Source organism: Eleginops maclovinus, chromosome 9 (assembly GCF_036324505.1).
Source record: "Eleginops maclovinus isolate JMC-PN-2008 ecotype Puerto Natales chromosome 9, JC_Emac_rtc_rv5, whole genome shotgun sequence".
Classification (NCBI taxonomy): domain Eukaryota; kingdom Metazoa; phylum Chordata; class Actinopteri; order Perciformes; family Eleginopidae; genus Eleginops; species Eleginops maclovinus.
The window spans coordinates 13,227,736-13,247,996 of record NC_086357.1 but is presented as its reverse complement, the minus strand read 5'-3'; the positions used below and the strand labels follow the sequence as shown (position 1 = coordinate 13,247,996).

General features: G+C 39.9%; 1 protein-coding gene across 1 annotated transcript in view; it reads right to left on the bottom strand.

Moving 5' to 3' along the window:
• Window positions 1-20,261, bottom strand: part of cachd1 (cache domain containing 1) — a 67,984-nt gene that overhangs the window by 38,638 nt on the left and 9,085 nt on the right. The window contains 1 exon segment of the mRNA XM_063892191.1: window positions 4,791-4,853. Coding sequence (XP_063748261.1) covers window positions 4,791-4,853 — 63 coding nt within the window.

Below are 20,261 nucleotides of genomic sequence, written 5' to 3'. Positions count from 1 at the left end.
TTGAAGTCATAAGTACCTAATTAAACACACCCTTAAACAAAATATCCCTTTAAAGTAGTTAAAGGATACAACCATCACATTTAGGATTCACAAGTGTGCACATGCAGACCCAGTAGTAATAACCAGCTCAAACAATACTTGACACTGATTACTAATAAAAGTAAATTTGTGGTTAGAAGTGCGGTTCGTTGTTGCACAATAATTACCCGGGGGATACAAGAATACAGGAACCAAACACTGCCTTCCTCCTGTGTACGAGGAGCTAAATATTGCAGTGAAGAGAGGATTCCTTTAGGAAGTGCTTTTTAAATTGATAATTTTTTTGGGAGACCTCTCTAGAAGATGTTTTTCTCAATATCAGAGTTTGTTAGGCTGGTTATTTTAAAAATGAGTTTATGTTGTTTATGTTAATATAATGTTAAATACCACACAACACCAAAAAGGTTAACAATCTCACAAATGATAAATGCATTTTATCAGAGTTGAAATATTCAACACTTGCATAAGGATATTTAAAATTGATATTCACACAAACACTTTTCTTTACTGTAACTTTCTTCCTTCTCACTTCCCTGTTCTTATATTTTTCTCTTCCACTTTTTTTCAATCTCAACGTAATACATTTGCTACGTGCTTCTGAAGTGTATCTCCTCTCTATCTTTTTGCTGCTTTGTTCTCCAAAATGCTTCCTCTCACATGGACCTCTGTGTTCTTCTGTATTTAAGGGAGGGTGTATAAAAAAAAGCTACCTCTAAATGTATCCAACTTAGTAACAATACCGTGATAGATCTTAAAGAAAAGCCATAATTGTAAATTGTACATACAGAGCACACAGCAATGTCATTGTGCTAATGCTGCCAGAAAGGTAACACTGCAAAACCTAACTTGATTTTATTCATGGTTAATGCTTAACACCACACTTGTGTAAAAAGAAAACTGAGGCGGACTTGTGTTTGTATACACACTCAGTCAGTCCTCAACATCCATGCAAACACATGTACACATACAAGCTAATAAATCCAAACGGAGCCAAGCTATTTCAAAGATGGCCAGAACTCAGGCCGCACTAAGTGTGAAATCCATCACTGTTAAAGCCAAGGGGAATGATGGATGTCTAAGAATAAAAACACTTTGCATGTCTATACAGCAAACCTCTCATCAACACAGGTGAATGTGCACAATCAACATTTAAAATACACTATCCCCTATTCGTCTTAGTCCTTAAAAATAACAATCTCTTTTCATTTCAAACAGAAAATGTCTGTGACGTTTTAAATTCATGAAAATAAGGAGACAGGAAGGAGGGAATAGTGTTTCTAAACAAAGGCAAAACGGCTTAGTCAGTGTTTACTGGGGCCCTAATGAAGGCCCCTGGACAGGCATACATTATACTCCGTCTGTCTTCCTCTGGAAGACAGGGTTCTGGTTGAGCAAACATCTCACAGGGCTCTTTTTGATATGGGGTTCCAGCTCCTTTGGGGGAAATAATGGCCAGCTCTACAGCCGCCCCCTGGGGGACATGAATGACCAGCGCACTACCCCTTCACATGAAGGTTCCTGCTCTTTCTTTATTTTGCCATAAAAGGATTTAATAAGTATTGGCGAGTAACACATGCATGTAATCTGTTACCAATGTTTTACTTCATTTGAAGTCTTTACATGTTATTTTATTATTAACACCTTTGAATGATTTGGAGAAAGTTTGGTACATAATGCTGAACATAGAATAATTATAAATTAAGGTTTTAATATTTAAAAATGAGTCTGTGTAAATGACTCAAAGTGTTGTGTTTTTAAAAAAAAAGTAAAATAACTTCAAGAAAAATGGCATTCATCTGAATTCTTTCCTAAGCCATTGTAAGTTACCTTCACAGCCTTGTTGGATACAGAAAAATGCTTATTTCTACAGTAACTGGAGCCCCTTTGTTCACATCCCATAATTACTGGTGCCTGCAAAAAGGCTGCGATTCAAGCCAGGAACAGGGAAATGTACCGCGACCCACTGACCGCTTGTACACCTAATCAGCCGGCCAGTATTCTTATTACGGGTTTAACAGGGCCTAAGGCACAGCCCACAATTACTACTAGTCCACCACAAAGAACACACACACACACACACGGGAAAAAAAGTTAAACACACACACGTTGTTCTCCCCCACTCACAGTAATGTCCATGCATGGCAATTAGCTGCAGTGAATTTTGCATTAAAAAGGGAGAAAATAGGCCAGTGTTCAGCTGGGGAGTATTTCCATAGCTGAGGGGGAGAGAGGGAGAAAGTAACACTCCACTTTAACAGAGTGACTTAAGAGAAACCAGAAACTTTGAGCCGTGCAAGTTCACGCTTATGTTACAGTCTGCCACGGTGCAGGCCAAAGCAAGCCTGCGCTCTGCAGATTAGCCGCACTCTTCCAAAACACAGGGCTCCTCTCTCGGACAGATCTAACCAGCTTTTAGGGCTTATAGCACCCAGTGGGGTTGGTGCACCGCAGAACTGGAGTGAGTGGAACGGGTGCACCCTGACGTCTAGTGTTGGGAGTTTTGAGGTTTTCCAGGCGAACCTTCCACCACACTAACTGGTAGTGGTGTTTACAGCAAGGAAAGTGCTTTATTTTAATAATGGTTTATATGGATGAGTGTTACAGGAAGGGACATTAATGTTCTGCAGAATTAAGAAACTGCCCTGGAGAAACTTGAAAGCACTTCTCCTGTTTTGGCTGTTGAATTACTGTATTTCCATTGATGAGGAATAGACATATTGCTTTTAATGACTTTCAGAAAAGTTTGCTAAACTTCGACACGGATAAATTTGTTCACTCCAGCGACGTTGATGTAGGTGTTTGGCATGATTGTTTTATATGCTCCAATTCTCTCTTATTTTGTGGAACAAACTTCTAATATTGGTATAACAGGCTGGATTATTACAGCTTGATACATTAAACTTTGTATTTGATATCAGGCTGATACTTTGGATTTGTTTTAATAAACTTTTACATGGCAAGAAAAAAATAAGTATATGTGGTCACATTTCTATAACAGAAATGCTAAAAGCAATAGGAAATGCAGCCAAAAGATATAATGGTGAACACAACATGTAGCAGTGTAGACCTGACAGCAAAAGCAGGAAACACTCAAATCTCATTTCTCACTTGAATGAAACAATTTGTGGTTGTCCTTTTCCTGCCGTTTCCTAAATGTCACCTTGTGAAGATAACATCTACCCTGGGTTGCCGTACCAATGAAACAGTTCAACGAGCTGATAATGTATACCACTAAATTCCAGCACACATTTACCACCTAACATGGTTACACTTTTTACATACATTTAGTTGGAATGGGTCTTTTCAGCATTATGTGTGTCCCTAAAATGTGTTAATGGATCAACTTACTTAATCTTGGCTATTTGTTATGTCATGCTCCTACAATTCCTTTCTGATGGGTTGAGATTCTATATAAACATTAATATGATATTAGAAAAAACATTAGAAGCCAGCACTCTTTATAATATTCACTCTAACAGCACATGTGAATGAATATACCAATAGACTTTTAGAATAGACAGAAAAACGACTAAATGACAGAGTGATGGAGAGGGAGGCCTCATAACATTAGACATGGACAGATGTCTGCATGTCTAACTGAATAATGAATTCCTAGAGAAGAAACCCATATTAGGGACCAGTGGCTCCTCTCTGGAGCTCCTCACCCTCTCTCCCTCTTCATAGACCCATTCCTAATTGGGCTTCACTTTGGCTCATGGACACAGCCCCGTGCCCAGAGAGAAACCGCAAGAAAACTAAGCCAGGGATGTCATCTGAATTTGTTGGCATCTGAACCAGAGGGGTTGCAGCCAGAATGCATGGACCCTATGAGCTGTTGAACTATTCCAAAAAGGATGTAGAGTCAGTGCTGCCCTGGGAATGGTGGGGACAGACTGGATAACAGATAATGAATATCATGCTGAATGATAAGCGCTTTATAATGCAGAAACACTAGGATTTTCTAGCTAGCAAGAAACATGCAACGTCTCTATTGAGAAGAAGAAAGAGCAAGACCTTAAGGCCAGATTGAAGCTGCCTCTGGAACAGTAAGTAGCTGCAAGGTGAAATATATTATAATTTTCACACACATGGACCATCGCGAAAGGATCTGCTAATGCACACACAGATACACAGTCACAGGGGAAATGCAAACAAACATCCACCTGTCTGTTCTTGCTGGTGGCTGTTTACCAGTCTGGTGTTTACTGTCACTCCTCCAAGATCCCTGACGCACGAGTGCAAACACACACACAGACATTTCTAGCATTTCTTTTCCAAACTGGGACAATACATCTAAGATTAACTTTGATTTGTGGATTGAAGGTCATCCGAAAAGATGCCATTATCTCTTTTAAGGCTTCTTGTTCCGTCATTGCAGGGAGCAGAGGGAGAGAGAAATACAGCTAAGAGAGAAGTAGAATAACAGAGAACTTCAAAGCCAATGAGACCGCTCCGCAGAATTTTAATAAACCCCATTTTTACTCTGATGGCGAGTGTGTTAGTGTTTTTGTTCACTGCTGCTGAAGATCACAAACAGACACCATCCATGGTTCATGCGTGCACCACACACACACACACACACACACACACACACACACACACACACACACACACACACACACACACACACACACACACACACACACACACACACACACACACACACACACACACACACACACACACACACACACACACACACACACACACACACACACACACACACACACAGGAAAGCCTTTGTAACTCACCTGCTGCACCTCTGTCTCTCCGTTTGAAGTCTTCTCAGTGTACACAAACGAGTTGAAAATCCTCTGTAGGGAGTGAGAGGAAGAAGAAGAAACGCTGAGGTTAGATAAGGAAGAATGCAGAAGATCTGGCTCAATAAAAACCATCTCCTGAGGAAGAGTATTGGCAGGGTTTCTTTGTAGTGATAGATTTTTCTACCAGGTGTTGCTGAGCAGAGACCCTTTGTTATTAACACTCAAGGATACGAAAACGTAAAGTATTTTCCCGGTTAGAACTGACACACTATTGCATTATTTGAAAAGTTTAACAATGTGTTCGTGCACTCTTTATGTTTGGTGGCATGACTGTGGTTCCAAAGAATGAAGAATCCAGTCAAACCAGTAGTGCTTGTGGCTGCGTGACATTTATGCCAATTAATCAGACTGGTTATAATGAAGCTGCAACCAGGAAATTGTTTTAAATTTGGGTGCAGACCAAAATGTGTAAAGATTCATGATTATCAAAGGCAACAGATTCTAGAATTTTTGCATGCTAGTTTTTTTTCTCTATTTTAATTTGAGATTTGTTAAGGAAATCAGTGTAAAGCCACAACTTCACATACACACATACTGTATATGACAAACTTGTTTTATTAAAATAGGAGACTTTGCAGAAAAACAAATATTTCCATGCATCAAGTAAAGAATCAAGTAAAAAGTGGAGTTTGATACCCTTTCATGGCCATTAAAAAGCCATTTGAATAAGCTGCAAACAGACACAGAAACAAGACAGTTGTGTAACCAACCCTTCACACTTGATCAGTTTCTGCCAGGTTGTTGTGATCTGGCAAAGAAAAAGCTATTTTGACAGGTTAAGTAATGATGGAGTCATCCTTGATTGCACTAATTGCATTTACGTATGTCTTGTAAGACAATGGTTTAACATTACGCGCCATGACGTCAAAGAAAACTTGATTGAAGGGAAGTTTTTAATGCGGTAGGCTAAATACCTTCAGGAATCTACAACAAGTCTAGCTGGTTTTACTAAACTAGCACCGTTATTCAATGGAGGAAAGTCATAACAACTGACTTAATAAACTCCGGCAAATGTAAATGAAACGAACATGAAGCATAAACCTGGATTTCAGTCAAAACAAGCGACATACAGACGCAGACATTAGGGTTCTGTCATTTGCATCATTTCTGGGTCGGGAGGAAATGCGTCACCTGTCTGAACATTGAGGACCTAATCACAAAGTAATGTTGCATTTCTCTGTTCACCTTCCAGACAGAAACATTTTATTAGTCCCTGACTATATTATAAAGTGAATAGAAAGTGAAGTGCTACATTAGGGCATGGAGAAAGTGAGTCCTTGTGTGACTTCAGCCATTACACACACAAAGAGATCTCCAGAAACACATTTCAAGAGCTGCCTGAAACACACACACACACAGCTTGTCTCAGATGGTCCCCTGAGTCCCATCAGCTAAACATTTTCCCTCTTTCTTTTACTTCCTGACTCACTTTCAAAACACAGCAAGCAGTAGTGTGTGGCAGCTACCAACAGAGTAAAACTAATGTTTGTGTTCAGGCAGCAGGTAGGCAGGTGTTTCACTGTAAGCCACCCCACTGCTTACAAAGCCTTAAATTGCATAGTTCCACACAGCTACCATTTCCTGTTGCCTGTCCACACCTTCTGTTAGACACATTCCAGAGGACACCAATATATTCCCAGAATGTATCCAATAACCTGGAACTTATAACACTGTTATTGAGTTTATTTTATTTATTATTTATATTTTCCAGACTACCAGCCACAAAGATCATGATGTTACTATATGGAAGAAAGAACGAGCACACATTTGAGAAGCTTTTACCAGACAATTTTTACCCTTTTTGCTTAGAAATGTACTGAAACCAATTATCAAAAAGGTTGCCTCTCTAGCAAAACCACACAGAGATACAAAGATGCAAATAAACACATGCTACACTGCCAAATCTCCTTACAATGCCCTCCTCTGGGCCATAATGAGACCATTCAGCTGATCAAATGTAATTTGGGAAAATGTCATTATGTCTGATGTGGTCTATTTAAACAAACACAGTGCTAATTGTTTTAATCCTGATTGTCTAAATGGAGTCAGCAGTCGTTTTGGAACATATTCCTTTCATTTAACAGATGCATGAGACTCACTGAGAAGTGCTATTCTGACTTCTATACTTTATTACACACAAACACAACACATACACACTGCTACATATTTCACTTCCAAGTCATTCAAAAAGTGCAAAACCAAGCCCAACACTATAATATTCCACGCCCTTCTTAGCAGAAAAAATAAGGTCCAAAGCTGTAGAGCTGTCAAATAAACACGGACAAACGCACACAAACAGAGCTGCCACTGCTTAGCCCGAGTCATGTGCTCTCATAACACTAAGAAAAATGATGGAACATTTGGGGGAGAAAAAGACTCTTGAATGGAAAAAACACTTTGTTTCCATTAAACCAGTGATTATGGAAAGGGGGGAACAAACCCAGATGAGAGAGAAAACTCCTGTTGTTGATTAGCCACAGGTTAGCTGTCTTTCCCCCAGTGCCTCGAGTGTTTGTTGTTGGAGCTGCTTTGCGGTTTTCACAGCTATGGAGCAGCCGGGGAGGAATGCTCAGCTCTGAAACCCGAGAGGCCTGAGGCTGCCTGGGCCACCGTGAGCCCGTGGCCTCCCCTGACCCATAATCAAACAGCGAAATGTTCACAGACACATTCACACCAGAAGAAAGATACACGGAGACAACCGCACAACATCAGCGGTACACACCTGGAAGCTTACATCCACCACATACTGAAAAAAAAAAGTCTGACTATTGGTGTCCCATTTTTTCAATGATCAACAATTGCTGCATGACAAAAGGCTATAACACTAGTAAACATGGAAGTAAATAATACTGAATTAAAAACAAATTAAATCAGCTTTGCTTATGTTTTGTGAGGAAGGAAATGCACTCAAGATGTTTGTTAGACCTAGGATACACACAATGTGTTTTGGTGACTCACCCTCAATGTAAACTTAACTGGTGTTTGTGTACAATAAATCTCCACAGGGCCACTTTAAAATAAAAATATTTAACTGGACCAAGATCCAGGCAGTTTCCTCAACATTCAGCTCATAATAAAAGCATTCAAATTGCTCAAAGTCCATTGATCAAAGAGCAACAGCCTATATCTCATTAGGCCACTTTTTAAATCCATCCACCTTGAGGTTAATCCTGAGCACAGGCGAGTGGTTCATATGAATGACTGAACCTCAGTCAAAGCTCAAACTGCGAGTCAGTCAGATAAATACCAGAATCTGTGTTATTTGTTATAGTATTAGTTGTAGCAGTGGAATTTGGTTGCAAAAGACCTGATTTATTGTTTGATCCCTTTCCCAGATTATAACTTAACCTGGTCCCCTCTCAATGAAACTAAAATAGGAGGCTTAAGATTGAGCAGATTTACACATCACAAGAAAACTACTGTAAATATGCTTTAGTTCAGTCAATGAGATTGCACTCTTGCTGTATAGGGTCGCATGTAATAAAACAAAGCTCATAATTTAGTTTCTGTTTTTTGGCACTCTGTTGTATCAGCTACAGCATGGGAACCCTCCATATATACGGCATCCATTTAATTGGGCCTGCCCCTCCAGCTCCTCTGCAAGGCTCTCTCAGGAGATGCTATAAACTACCCCAAGAGGCTCTTCTCCTTTTAAAAGAGACATTTCTGTTCTGAGTGAGGCAGAGAATAAAATCCAGGCACATGACTGACAATCCCAGCCTAAAGACGAAGAAATTTCAAGAGCCACTTGTGTATGTCACGTGGTAGAAGACAGGAAGAGCAGGGGAAAATGGAGCAGACTGTGGAGAGGCAATGGCAAGAGAGAGGAAGAGGGAAAAAGAAAAGCAAAAAGAGAGGAAGAAGAGGCCAACTGCATTGGTAGCATTGGGAACACACCTACTAGCAATTCTCCCCATCTTCAAAGGGCAGAGAGGAGCCGTCAGCCACACTAATTTGGATTTGGACTAGAAAGCATGTACACATGAAAACATACACACAACCACACACACCCAATTAATCCTGGCTTTAGGGCTTGTTGATTATTGGTACACGGTTTATCTGCGAACACACTGGAGGGCAAAAAACAGCAGCATGGTCACACCTCAAATGTGTGTGAGCAAGTCAAAGTGACTGTGAATGCTGGCTATGCAAAGGCCCAGTGCCAATGTGAAGCTCTCTACAGGCTCCTGATTGAAGGAAATGTGTGTGAACTTCTCACACACATTTCACATTCACATTTCGCATTAGGCTGCAGTGTGGATGTTTTGGAGCCTGAGAGATTGGTTTCTATACAACTGACAGATAAAAGCCTAAAGCCCAAGGGAGAGTAACTGCTGCTTCCTCCATGCTGCTGGTATATAGCTCAGCCTCCCTCCTTCCTTCAGTGCTTTATCCCCCTTGGCTTTTCCTCCCTCCCTACCTGCCCCCTGCCAACTCTCCGCTCATTGCACTACAAAGAGCTGGAGCCGGGGACGCGGCAACAGAGCTTCGCCTCTGATGTGCGTGTGTGTTGTGTTTTTTTTTTTACTTTTTCCTAGACCTATTGCCATGTCTGCCTCCCCAGCCTCGCCTTTCCATCTTTTTTTCTGAAAACTACAAAGCAGAGTCAGGGAACAGGCAGCTGGGACTGGAAAAGATGGAGAGAGATGGTATTTTTGCAATACAACAAGAGGAATCTAAAATAATTGCACCTGCAGTTCCATTACACCTAGAGCAGAACAGAAGAAGAAAAATAGCATTTGTAATAATCCATTTTTCTACAGGGATGAACGTGGTGAAGTAACCAAACCTTAGAAAAAAGGATTCCCTGGGCTTCCTGTCAATTATTATTGCAAACACAAACTATGATCAATTAGAAACCATGCTATTCTGGCTCTGATGAATCTTTCCACTGAGTCTTATTTCTCTTAGCTAAAGTCAAGGCAGCAAGAAAATGTGCAAATTCAGCTGATAAAAGAATGGCTTGGCATTGTCTTTATAGTTAAGCATATAGATGGGCCAATTGTTAGGTTACAGACTATAAAAAGATAAGCAATGGTACTTTTTAAAAGCAGTTTCTTGGATGCTAAAAATGAATTGAATCTCAATAGTGTGCAATGTTGCACAATTCTTTGGTCCCCAACTTTACTGTTTTGATTCCTAGCTCTCCTGTTGTTGCCGAATCCATGGCTAACCATGGGATGATGAGCATTATTGTCAGGATTGTATTTGGCCAAGATACTGAACTGCTATTTACAATATTAATAAAGTTGACTTTGACTTATCCCGACAATTACCAAAAGATTTTGAATAAATGGTTTACTTTAGATTTGGGGGATATATAAAGGGAATCAATATCTTATAACAAATTCAAGAAATCCCAACATATTAAAGCTTTTTAAATGGACAACATGTGCCAGGATAATCCTCCACTTGGACTAAGAAAATAGCGCTATGAAAAAAGAAAAAAGGAGGGGTTGAATAGGAGGGGAGATGTCTGATGTGGATCTTTAAATGTCTATATGATTGCCATAGAGAAACCAAATCCTTGCTAATTAAGTGCATCTCTATTTCAATCCAGTGGAACAGGTTGTTAATGAAATGACCGGCCGTCAGTGTCTGCCAACTGCTGTATTTAGAGGGGGCAGGGGTCAATTTAATTCACTTGAATCTGACTAAAGTACAACCCCAGGCAACGGCTCCAAATCCCTGGCCCACACACTGTGTCAGTGTGGGGAGTGTGTGCAGCCAGCAACTCAGAGGCTTGATTTACTGCGCTCCATTTTGAATCTTCTATACAGTGTATGCGTGTGCTTATAGGCCTTCATGTGAACATGAAGAATATGGAAGATTGCTGCCACATGCAGAAATGATTCCTAGTTTTTATATCTTCATAAAAACTTGGTTGTCATGGTAATTTGACCCTAAGCTGTAATGGATAAAACAGTTACATGGATGTTTTTTTAAGGCAAACTCTAAATCCCAGGCTGCACTGCTTCACAGAAGCACTGGAAGGCTGTGTGTACTACTTTTCTGATTTCAGTATGAGTAACACTGAATAAAGACAGCACAATTAACGGATCTTCCAAGCAAGTAATCACACTATCTGATACTGAGTAAGATGATATAAAGTTGTACCCACATGTATATGCTTTCTATTATCTTAATTGGCACTTAGGAATACGTTTCTGCAAGATCTGTAAATTGCTAAAGAATCTTGTAACAGTTACAAAGATTTTAAAAAGCACATTGTAATCTAGTAGGTCCTGATCCCATTTCCCCTATGAGGAACGTCATTTAATAAGGAGCAGTAGCTTTTCATTTAACATTTCCTTAATTAACTTAGCTAAGGGCAACAACATATTGATCAGTCCCTTTAACTATAGATAAGGCTGCAAGTAAAAACAAAAGGGAAAGTGATCAAATAACATTCCTCAAAATCCCAATATGTTTTTAAATAATGGTCAGGAAAGTCATAGCACTACTCAAAGCTACGAAAAGTAATCTACTCCCTAGACAGGGAGGAACAGAGGGTTTATTAAACCCACATCTACAGATGCTTTAGAAATGTGTACCAAACCAAGTGTACCATAGGGTGCAAAAGCCTCGAAATGCATTTTCTTTATCTTCCCTCATTCAACCAAGGTCTCATCCAGCCCAATTTAGTGGGAGGGTGAAGCCTGTCGGCTATTGGGTGCTGAGGTTCTGAAATAACAAGACCCCCTTTTGTCCAAATAGCATCGTGGCCAAAAGAGCGAGAGGGAGAAAAGAGTGAGCCACGGCCATGCCGATCCTAACAGCCTCCACCGCCCCGAGAGGCTCTCAGTCTTGGCTAGGGATGTTTGCTCTCCCTCTCCACCAGACAGGATATAATGCTTTCCACATGTGACAGAAAATGGGAGGGAATGTAGGGTGGAAGAAGAGAGGAGGGGGGCAAATTGTAAAAAAGTAAGGTGGAAGGGGGTCATGCAAGAGCAGTAAAGAGAAAAAAAGGATAGCACAACTGAGGTTTAATAACAACCAAAGCCAGGCTTCTAGTTTATTTTAAGCCATAACTGTGAACGATGACATAACAACTGGAATATCTGTTGGTATTTTCTGCTCTTACTTAGTAGTGAGTATAGAAGCAGTAAAATTTGAGGAAAGTACACATTATTCATCATGACTGATATTACAACAACTGGCATAGATCACATAGCAACTTGTGTAATTAATGCAACAAAAATGTTGCTTTAAATAAATCAAGAGGCTCTCCCTGTAGAGATGGGAACTTCTTGTCTGTTCGGAATCCAAACTTACTTCAAGCGTTGTAGTCTAACACCATTTAGCCTTCCTGCAGGACCAAGGATGGTAATGAGCCATCTTAATTGTGACTTGTAACTGCAGCCTGAAAATAATGCATTGTGACTCAAATGAGGGACATCATCTAGCAGCTTAGGGTAAATTAGGTTTACGCCTCCCTCTCCATTTGGGAGTTGAGAAACAATGAAGTTTGTGGGCACTCATCATCAAACTGTGAATTGAATGTAGATCGTTGAGGGAAGGACATGTATATAGAGACGTTGTACCCCAAATTGTCCAAAGTTCTTTGAGATAAACACATTGATCAGTGTAGAAGAAGATATAACTCTGTTTTATAATCCAGTATATTTTTCTTCTTAGAAAGTGATGTGTGTGTGTGTGTGTGTGTGTGTGTGTGTGTGTGTGTGTGTGTGTGTGTGTGTCCATAAGAGCTTATTTAGAGCGCATGTGGTAAGGGCCATAGGGTGCAGGTTATTACCTTAGAGTTTTCTGCACACGAGGCCCTTTGATGTTGAGTCATTAAAACAAGGCCGCATGCCACAACAACCAAGCACTAATCATACTTGACTAATTAGAAATACCAAATATTACTAAAATACTCATCCCAATATTTTTATGAAAGTTTTTAAAGTTAAATCAACTTTTAAGCAGCTTAGAAAATAAATTAGATCCCATTTTAGGCAGGTTTTCTCTGCTTTTCAGATTGGAGCCTGAAAGCATCAAGATACACAGTGTGTGGCGGCAGAAGCGTCAGAGCAGCAGTGCATTATGGGAATAGCAACTCGCTGTTAAAGTGGAGCCAATGTGAAAACTTTCCAAGACAGATCAAAGCTGCATACCTGAGCACCTCCATTTAGCTGATCAAATCTAGGGGAGAAGGAGGACGAAAACAATACCCACACAGACTGTGGTCAAATCACTTTGACAGAGGAATGCAAGATACAGAGAAAACCGTGTTTTCATAGGGGCCTTGAAAGTATTTCATATCAAAAAGGTGCATGAATGATGGTGTTTATGTTCAAACAACATGAAAAAGACTGAAAACCAAAGGAGAGTCGTAGTTAAACCATCCTTCAACGTGCAGCCATGAAATAAAAGTAATTGATGATGTGTAAATCTTGTGAATAACTAAAGGCCATTTAGTTGAGATCCAAATTGTCTGCTCTGCTCATTTCATGTGGCTAACAACACGTCAAGAATGGTAATAAATTACTGTGAGGATAAGGGTAAGGGAGTTCATAAAGAACCAGAAAAAAAATCTCTGCTGCAAATCATGGTCGGCTAATTTGCACTACACATTCATTTAATTAACATTTGAGGCCTACAGTATAGAGACCAGTGTGCATTTTTACAGTTGAAATCCTTTAATTAGTAATGGATACACTTTGCTTCGGGACAAGTTTTGAAATGTTATACTTCATGCTTACTTTCAACTCCAAGGAAGCAGGGATATAATAAGTCAACTTGTTATAGCTGGATATCTATGCTTCTATGGCTTTGTGTATATGCTTGTATGTGTACTTGTCTGCTGTTAAAGCACTGCTGCAAACCTGGTTTTTAAGTGCTGTATCAATAAAGGTATCAATAAAGGTTTAAAAAATGTAATTGACAATCGAACAAATGTGAAAGGGGAAAATACTCTAAATATGCTCTGAATTAATTTTTTTGTGTCAGCTGACATTACCATAAAATATTGCTTTCAGAACTAATCCAAGCATGACTGAAGCAAACAGGCCGCGCAGCAATGGAAATAAAGCCTCACAGAGTCTCACAAACTCCTAACCTCTGGACTGGGCTTCAGCCACATCGGTGCCAACGCCAGTCTGCCAGCAGCCTCTGGCACCACAAGTCCCAGTCACACCCTTGTGGTACACCCCGCCAAGTCCAAGAAAAATCATACTGACCCCTTTGAGATGTCAAACCAATCAGAAAAAGTGTGAAAGAACAGAAAATGACGAACTGTAAGTCAGGGGTCAAAGAAAAGTCATTGAAAGAGAAACAGAGACACAGGTCCAAACAATGTAAAACTTTGATATACGCTTCCTGCCAAAAGATCCGGCTCTCGGCAGAGTGAGAGGATGATAAGATGGGGTGTTTGCACTATCGGCACAAACTATCCTGCATTATCGTCACATTCCAATGCATCTGTAAGGCTTTTACTCGCGTTACAAGCACAAATATATGAACACAAGAGCCACACCATAGACACAATGGAACAAATACTGCTACCAGAACAATACAAAAAAAATATGTCATACATTTTTAGAATGTGTGAGAAATGGTGCTTTTAAAACTCAAATAGTCTTTGGGAAAAAAAATGTTTTTATTAAATAGGGAACGATTAATTGTAATTTAATCAAAATGGCATTATGAACCATAGCAACATCCCAATGCAAAGGACAACATACTTGGCATATTCTTTTTTTAAAGTACAATGAAACTAAGTATTGCAGTGCTGCAGATGTTCATATTGAACAGACTAAAGTAAAATCATGGATCGTATGATTATATTATAAACTGCAGAATCAGTCAAAATAATCACCTGCCCTAATGTTGAGTAAGAATAAATATAAAGTATTAAGATAGTAGAAATCTCCTAACTCAAGGTATATATAGTGGTGTAAGTCTAAGGGAGGTGAATGTGAAGGAGCAGCTGAAAAAAACCCAGACTGGAGCTGATTGGAGAGATGGGGAAGAGATAAAGGAGGGAATGGACATAGGGCAGAGAGAGGGAAAAAATGTTCCCGGGGTGGTCTCCTTCTCAGGTTTCTGAGCATGATGTGAGATCATGTCTGGCCACAGTTATAAGGTCTCTCTATAGACAGGGCGCTTTGTTCTACTTCATGTATTCTAAGGGCAGTTACACGCACTGATTAATAGGAGGCATGAGTCGCTCTGCAGAGGGCTTAAGCTACATATGATACTGTGAAGCCAAACTAGTACAGCTGACCCTGGTGTTCATATCCATGATCTGGAATTAACCATTAACAGCAGCGAGCAAGAAAAGGGTCAAATACAGTTTGATGCATGTTCATCTTCATGTGTTGAGCGTCATGTGTGTAAAGTGGTACTTGTTAGTCAAACACCTTTGCCAGTTTATGACTTGTAAAGAGCTCACAAATGCAGTCTAATACAGCCCTCCTTTTAATGAAGGGTATAATGTTCAGTGGATGTCCAAACTGTATTATTTCTGGTTAATTAAACTGTAATAACCATGAACAGGCTAATTTGGCATTTCCGGCAATCATTTTAGTATGATTTCACCCTAGCAAACCAATGTCTTCTCATATTTTATCTTCTGCCATATTACATCTTAATTGGCGGAAAAGTGAAAATCTTCGGAGAAGAAAAATGCTCTTCATTCTTTTTTACTTCCCATTAGCCACCGTTAGAGATGATCTGTCACAGCACAGTTCATTGCTGGTAAAAAAATTTCAGCAAAAATGTGTTCACATTGAATACTCGATCGTCAGAAATGGAAATTCCCAAAACGTGATCATGGCAACAACCTTGCATGACCACACGAATAACAGTATGGAAAAAAGACCCCAGCATCAGACATGAGATGATTAACTGGATGCAGGAGTTGTGTTGGGTACTCAGCATACTGAGGGAGGCTACCTGGGAGCTGCGGCGAGGAAGGAAAACATCAGCCAATGCTCAGCTAAATTACAGAAACACATTTATAAGCACATTTATGCACAGTCATATGGACTCGCATAAAAATGACAGATGCACCACGCAACCACTGGCAAATAACAGCTTATACCGCATGACACTCTGAAACCTTTTTCACTCTAACCTGTCTTCATAGCCAATGCTCTACATCTGCATACACACACGTGAAATAAAAAAGGAGGACAGTTTATGAGTTGTGACATGCACTAGTGGCAGGAAACCCCACTACCAAAGTACACACATAAAATCAATGCAAATAAAAGCGTCATTCTTCTGCGCACACAGTTTGTATCAAAAAGCTGCCTGAGACGGCCACAGCATCAGAGACACAGACACCCGAAGAAGAGGAGAAATGGAAAGAAGAAACTGGGAATGTGAATAAATAAAGATGTGGATATTGGTGCAAGTAGGAAAGGAAAGACTGAAATATTGTTGTTGTTGACCCTTTGATGAACTGAAGTATTATGATTAATTGAATAAATATGCGAAAATCCCATTTGAAGATTATAGGCAGAATATCTGATTTACATTCATTAACACTTAAGCAAACCACAAACAGCGCCTGTGTTTCACAAACATGTCATGCCGAGCTCTTAGACAGCAGGAAGGCCTGAGGTGGATATCAGCTGAATATGCATCAGGTTTTCTACCCTGTGCTGTCTAAACATGGGAAGCCTCTCCTATTCAGATTCATGAGTCGATCATTGCTGTGTGCAGGAGCCCAAGTGTGAGTGCTTTCAAGAAGAGAGCGGGAGAGAGAGAGAGAGTTCCCCCTGGACATTCACAAGTTTTTGGTATGTAAATGATGCTTTGCTGCTATGAATACGAGCAGAGGGAGAGCAGTGTTTCTGTTATGAAGTGTGCAGGAGACATACGTCAGCTCCTCTCAAAGATAATTCCTCCATTTGGCATCCCTGCAATAAACGGTCAATCAAAATGCTGGGTTTGAAACCTCAATAAACCCTGAATATATTTGTATTCGCATAGTAAGGGAAGTGTGTAATTTTATAAACCTATATTTGTGGCTGACTGATATGCCCATAGATGTCTGTATACCCTTCAATGATACCGTCAAAATGAACACATCTTTTTAATGGCTAATCCAATGAATTAATTTCCAGATCAATTAAAAACACTTTCAATTAAATTAATATTACTATAAATAAATCAATGTCTGTGATGGCCTGGACAATTCCTCCGATCTAAATACGACAACATATTTGCGTCCATGTTCAGAATGTTTAATTTCAATGAATCCATCCACACACACACACACACACACACACACACACACACACACACACACACACACACACACACACACACACACACACACACACACACACACACACACACACACACACACACACACACACACACACACACACACACACACACACACACACACACACACACACACACACACACACACACACACACACACACACACACACACACACACACACACACACACACACACACACACACACACACACACATTCCCACAGAGCTCAGTATCAATTTAAGAGCCCTTTCACACATAGACCAAATAACACTGCCGGATTAACATTTCCAGAAAAGGTAAGAGGTCTAGCTCATTCACACGATCGTCAACTGCACCAAATGGAGCAGGTTACCGGCTGCTGAATGCTCCTTGGAGGATTTATTTCTGCTTCCACACAGACTTTTTTTCCCTTCACTTACCAGATTGTAATACCTTAAAGGTAAACAGGGGACGTCCACATTGCCAAATAAATCTTATGAAGGTTTAATGTCTATGACTAATTGGATATTTTTTTAATCATCTAAAAAATCTTTTTTAATGACGGATCAAATTCTCTGCAATTTTAACTGTTAATAAAGTCACATGTGAAAAAAAGTTCCTTAAAGTGTAGAGAAAGCGCTGATTGTGTAGACAGGGGTTGTCTCCTGATAAACTGCCAATAGATGCCAGCAGAAACCCCAGTCGGCTGACGGTGCCAACACCCAGGACTAGACAGACTGAAAAAACCTGGCGCACCACCAGGCACCCAAACCTGGCAGAGAACATGTCTTCTGGAAAGAAAAGAAAACGTCTGAGAGATAGAAGTTTGGAAGGATAGTAGAGAACTTGATAAGAAGCAGGTTTCTTGTAGGAATAGTTAAATGGGCTTCTGCTGGAGAAAGACACGCATGAATGCTTAAGTAGTGAGACAGATTGCTATACTGCTGGCTGAACATTAGACCTATGTTGGACCACCAGTGCTGGTTATAGTGGGTATACCACACGGGCTGACAGTGGGGTCTCCTTGGACAGGAGACTAGAAGATAAACTGTAGGAGCTTACAGAAACATGAAAACACACCTTTTATGGTTCTAGAGAATGTATAAATTAGATGTAGGATGCAAGCAGCAGCACCACCCTATTAGACTGCATAAGTGTTAATAACTAAGTTAAGATAAAGAAATAAAGTTTTTATAACTGGTCTACAATCATTGAAAACTTAGCAGTGAAGTGCTAAGGGAACCTTCAAACACAGATTGTGACAGCCAGAGAGAGAAATCCTGTGCAAAAAGTAGGCCAAGATGTAAAATGTGCTGCAAAACTATTTCAAGAGGATCCCTACACACCAAATAGCAATATGTTGCGACTGCGTGGAAATCGGGATACATCACAGCTTCTCCATATTGAAATATACATAGACATAAATATTACTCACAAAATAGTAAAAGTAATTATATGAAAATGAAAGTGAACATATAAATATTAACAATAATACGAAAACAAATCAAAATAAGAAGTATGACAAAGATTGAAACTGTATTTTCTGAATCTAGCCACGAAAAAATAAGCTGTTATCTTTAGTCATGTTGACATGCCAGCAGGGGAAAATGTGTTAAACACCAAAGTCAGTTTGGCTCTACTAATGCTCGTCTTCCATTACTTGTGACTCAGTCCAGATTAAATAAGCAACTCGCTTGGCAGAAGCATAACTGAGCTCAGAGGAGAGTGATAGCTAAACACAGCTGCAGCTGCTCCTTACATGCAGCTTTATACGAGTGTGTGTTTATGTGAGATATGCGTGTGTATAACCAGAGACAGAGATAGTGTAAGAGTGTGACTTCAGGTGTTAACATGTGTTTGGAACATTTTAAAGTGTCAAAAGCAGTCTATCCATTTTTTGATCTTACAGTTTTCCCTGCCTCCGAATTAGCAATCTCTATCACTTTTCCCCTTTTCCCATTTTCATCTGCGAGAGTGAAAAAAAAAAGTTGCATCACTTTGACTCTACGGTCAAAAAAGAGACACAGGCAGAAGTTCAACTCATTAGCCAGGGTCACTTCCTGACTTATTTTCAAAGGCGGCCAACCAGCAGAAGACAAAAGGAACAGGACAGTTTCACATAGCATACCAGTGGACACAATTAAACCGAGAGATAGCAACAGGGAGTAGAGAAGATTAGAAGATAGAGAGAAAGAAAACATGTGAGACTAGAGCAGACGGCTTCTTGTCAGACATTTGAAAAGAAAGTAATATCACAAGATTATTGCAGTATAATAGGATATAAAACCACAGAACTTGCAACGCCAGGCTATCCGTTTTACCCTGTCACTATTCTATATCCTAACCTCAGGCCGTCTTAACTCATGCAATACAAACCTGAAATTATCTAAACCTTACCGGGAGAAGCAGTGTGTGAGGACACACATTTCTGAGTTTATTTAAACAGCAGTAAACAGAATTCACCAGGTCTTCAGTACAAAGTATGTGTATTGACTGATAGAGCCAATATGTGGATAGAAGTGCTCATTGACCTAGGAATTCGCAGTGAGCGAGTTGATGATGCTTTTAGCGCTGCTTGCATTAAAATGCAAGAAAACAAGCATCCCAGGGTTAAGAAGAAGGGTCCTTGACGTAAATGTGTAACTGACGAGAGGATCTGTACAAAAGATGACGCCAAATCATCAGACAACTTCAAGGAACGGCAAGAAATCCTTGGTTCATGACACATTTACAAACTGTGTATGTGAGCGGGGTGTAATCCATGTCATACACACTCTTATACACACTCTACACAGGCAACGCCCATCGCCTACACCAAATGGAAGAATTCCAGAAAGTGAGAATGTGACCTCGTTCTCCAGATATGGTTATTGAGTTCATATGAGAAATGTCTTAATCTGTAATCACATTTCAGCTTTAGCTCTATTCTACATGGATAGAGATGAAAGTGTCACTAATCTAATCATCTAACTCCCCACAGCAATTCCCAAAATGTGAAACAACTCCTTTCATCTCTTGTTTTTGTTGTCGTTTAAAAAGTTTAAATAGAATTATGTCTGGAAGTAGGGAAGTCAGTCTGTATGTTCCAGATCTCTTCATAAAAAACGCTGCTTATTTGTCAAACACACACGCCAACAGTGTATCAGTGGCTGGAAATTTCACGGCAATAATTACTG